Below are 3,011 nucleotides of genomic sequence, written 5' to 3'. Positions count from 1 at the left end.
CTAAATCTTTTTTGGCATCTATCCTCATGATGTTTTCTGGTCCCTTTTCACCATGCATAACAAAGGCATTCGCTGAATCCCCTCCAAACGACATATGGACGCACTTTTCATCATTCAGAGGAAGGTGCCAGTCCAACGACCACTGCCTGGCAGCGTCCACATCCATTTGGAGAGCACTGACATCGGAACTCCAGGATTTCAAGTCGTCCGCTAAAAGTATACATTGGTCTCGCAAGAACGTCTGGGAGGTCGTTGACGTGGATACGAAACAGCACTGGTCCCAAGACGGAGCCTTGAGGAACTCCAATGGAGACCGGGCACCTGAAAACCCGGTGCTCACTGTGCGGGTATGTTCTTCAGGCTCGTCCCAAATGTGAGTCCGCAGATAAGTGAGCTATTTTTGGTATCTAGTTCCCGATCAGTCCAGCAAACGCAAGGGTATGCTCGCTAACCGGTCCGCAAAGGAGGCATCTTATGATGCTCAGCTGGACCGATGCACAGGTTCCCAGAACAGTGTCTTGGTAGTTCCCGTGCGTCCGTATTCTCGGCTCCGAAGGAAAAGTCGTCGGCAGCCGTGTGTTATTAATACTAGTGTCAATGTTGTGGAGCTCCAGTCAGAGGTAGGAGACGATGATGAATTCATGCGATGCTTGTGGGTTCCACAGTGCACTTCGTCTGTTAACGAGAAATCATGCATTTCGGGTAGGTCTCATACTTTTCGAGGATTAAAAATAGGCACCAAGTTACGGAAAACAATAGTAGCCAGTGAAGATGGGAGTGTGTTGACCGTCGCCGAAGAATTAGTCACTTTAAAGAGTGAGTTTTCCTCCCAGTTTGTCCGCCGGTAGTCTAATAGCGTTAATTGGATAACTTAACTTATATCTTTCCCTCATTTCAGGAACACTGCGAACTAATAGGCCCGTACGCTTCTCGCCATGAACTATGTGCTAATCAAAACGCCGAGTAAGAATCAACTTCTCATCTCGTCCAAGTTGGTCTTTCAACTTTTTCTAGTCGAGATGGATAGGTATGTGTTGGGTAGCTGATTAACTGTGTGTTGGTTAAATGCGTCAGCTAAACCCGTTCAGCTGTCCGCTATGATCGACGTGGGTTCCACGTAGCCAGTTGATTAAGCATCCTAGACCCCTAGCCACAAGTTAGTCGTTTGCGTCAGTTCCCATTAAGATAGTGTGCAATCAATGGCAGCTTCCTTCACTTAGGTTTGGGCTCATCGGTAGGTTTTACGATTAGTAGTTCAATATGTGCACCTCAGGTGGCAACCCACCTATCAACTGCTCGCAGCCGGCTGTGGAGCACATGGTGTATTTTGCATTTTACAAAGAAATGCTGTCCTGCTATTACAGATTGCTCGAACACTCCAGAGCTTCTATCAATCTATGCATCAGAATGCTTGACCTGAAGGCGGTGGTCATTACCATCCCCATCCTTATGTTCTTGATACACAATATGAGTTCTCCGGATGTAATGAATGTGCTCATGGCGGCGAATTATCGAGAAACCTATTCACGGAGTCCGAAAACACATGATTCGGTATCTATCTAGTTAGGCGCTTGGTTTCAAGTTCAGATTCAGTTACGGCAGTGACTGTCCGTCATACTTGCGTCCACGAGGAAAATGTGGATTTTGGGAAGTTTAGCTATTAATTAGTTAATTAATTAACTAAGTTAATTAATAATTTATTATTACAGCTGAAGAACTACCTGCAGCCTTCGCACATCGTAGGCTATTTACGCTTTACTAAAAATCGTTATATCTTACTATAATTATACACTAATTTCCGATTCGAGGTAATCGATGACCTTGGGGATTCGCTAACTTAAACTGATTGATCATATAGATAATTTTCAGGGAAACCCATTGGACAGTAATTCTAAATGCACCGTCGTTTTCGATAAATCGATTAATTTGACGAATACTGATAGACCTTTAAATGAACGTATTTTGATATTTCATATGTCTGCCGCTTGATCCGGTTCCACGATTCCGGGTATGTTGAGTATCGTGTGACGCCGAGTTGGCTGTTTCAAGCCCGCCGGCATCAACTATATGTATATTACACGTTTGTACGCGTGGATCATCGAAATAATGAATGGTACTGGAGCGAAAAAGACGCTTTGAGAAGCAAAACTTGCCGTGGCGGACCGTCTGTTCCAGCGGGGATTCTTTCCAAAGATTATACTATTTGCTCGGGAAGTAAACCTGTGTAGTGGTCCGGCTACCCATAAGTTAGTTTACCAGGAGTGTGTGGGAAAGAAATAAAAATAATTACGCTAGTTTGGGTATACAAAAATAAAGAGATCAGATAGAACAGACTCACTAACAATTGTTTTCTTTAAAATAGTTCGTCGTTGGCCCAGGTCAGCGAATAAACAATAATCCAATTATGTTTGTCCAGAGGTCTTATTCTGAACAGTTCCCACATATAATAGATTCCGAAGATGTCTGAAGTGCTTTGGTACCAGAGTTAGTACATGAGACTCGCGAATGACCGCTGCAAGCGCGAGCGAAATCAGAAGAGAGAGTCTAAGCACGTGACCACGCTTGTATTATGTAAAATTTTACAAGTAAGCGTTTTTGTAGTTTTTCGAATTTAAACAAAAAACGANCGTTGCTCAAGAATTTGAAACGGTCGTTACGGCAAGTGTCTAAGAGACGTTTGTGTCGCACGTCGACAGAAAGATTGTAATGGGTCAGGAAATCTGCTCCGATGATAGGTTTTTGGACGTCGGCCAAAATGAAGATCCACTTGAACGCACGTCGCAATCCGAGGTCAAGGGTGAGGGAACGTTCGCCGTATGTAGCGATGCGGGTGCCGTTGGCGGCTTGTGAGGAGAAAGAAGCAGAATCGGGAAGTGGATTCTTATGTGCTAGCACACTAACTTCAGCTCCCGTATCTACGAAGAAACGTAGACCATTTGAACGATCGGTGATGTGGAACAGGCGACTAGTGCGAGGAGGGCCACAGACAGTCGTCGCCGTTACTGACTGGC

The 3,011-nt window shown here is 44.7% G+C and overlaps 1 protein-coding gene across 1 annotated transcript in view; it reads right to left on the bottom strand.

Annotated features, from left to right (window-relative positions):
• T265_12081 (hypothetical protein) overlaps positions 1–3,011 on the bottom strand; it is a gene marked incomplete at both ends in the record, with an annotated part of 8,116 nt that overhangs the window by 577 nt on the left and 4,528 nt on the right. Inside the window, 2 exons of the mRNA XM_009179031.1 lie at positions 52–394; positions 2,584–2,965. Of these exons, the coding sequence (XP_009177295.1) occupies positions 52–394; positions 2,584–2,965 (725 nt within the window). The remainder of the gene's footprint in view (positions 1–51; positions 395–2,583; positions 2,966–3,011) is intronic.

The sequence above is a fragment of the Opisthorchis viverrini genome, assembly GCF_000715545.1.
Source record: "Opisthorchis viverrini unplaced genomic scaffold opera_v5_784, whole genome shotgun sequence".
Classification (NCBI taxonomy): Eukaryota; Metazoa; Platyhelminthes; class Trematoda; order Opisthorchiida; family Opisthorchiidae; genus Opisthorchis; species Opisthorchis viverrini.
This window is presented reverse-complemented; position numbering and strand designations above follow the sequence as displayed.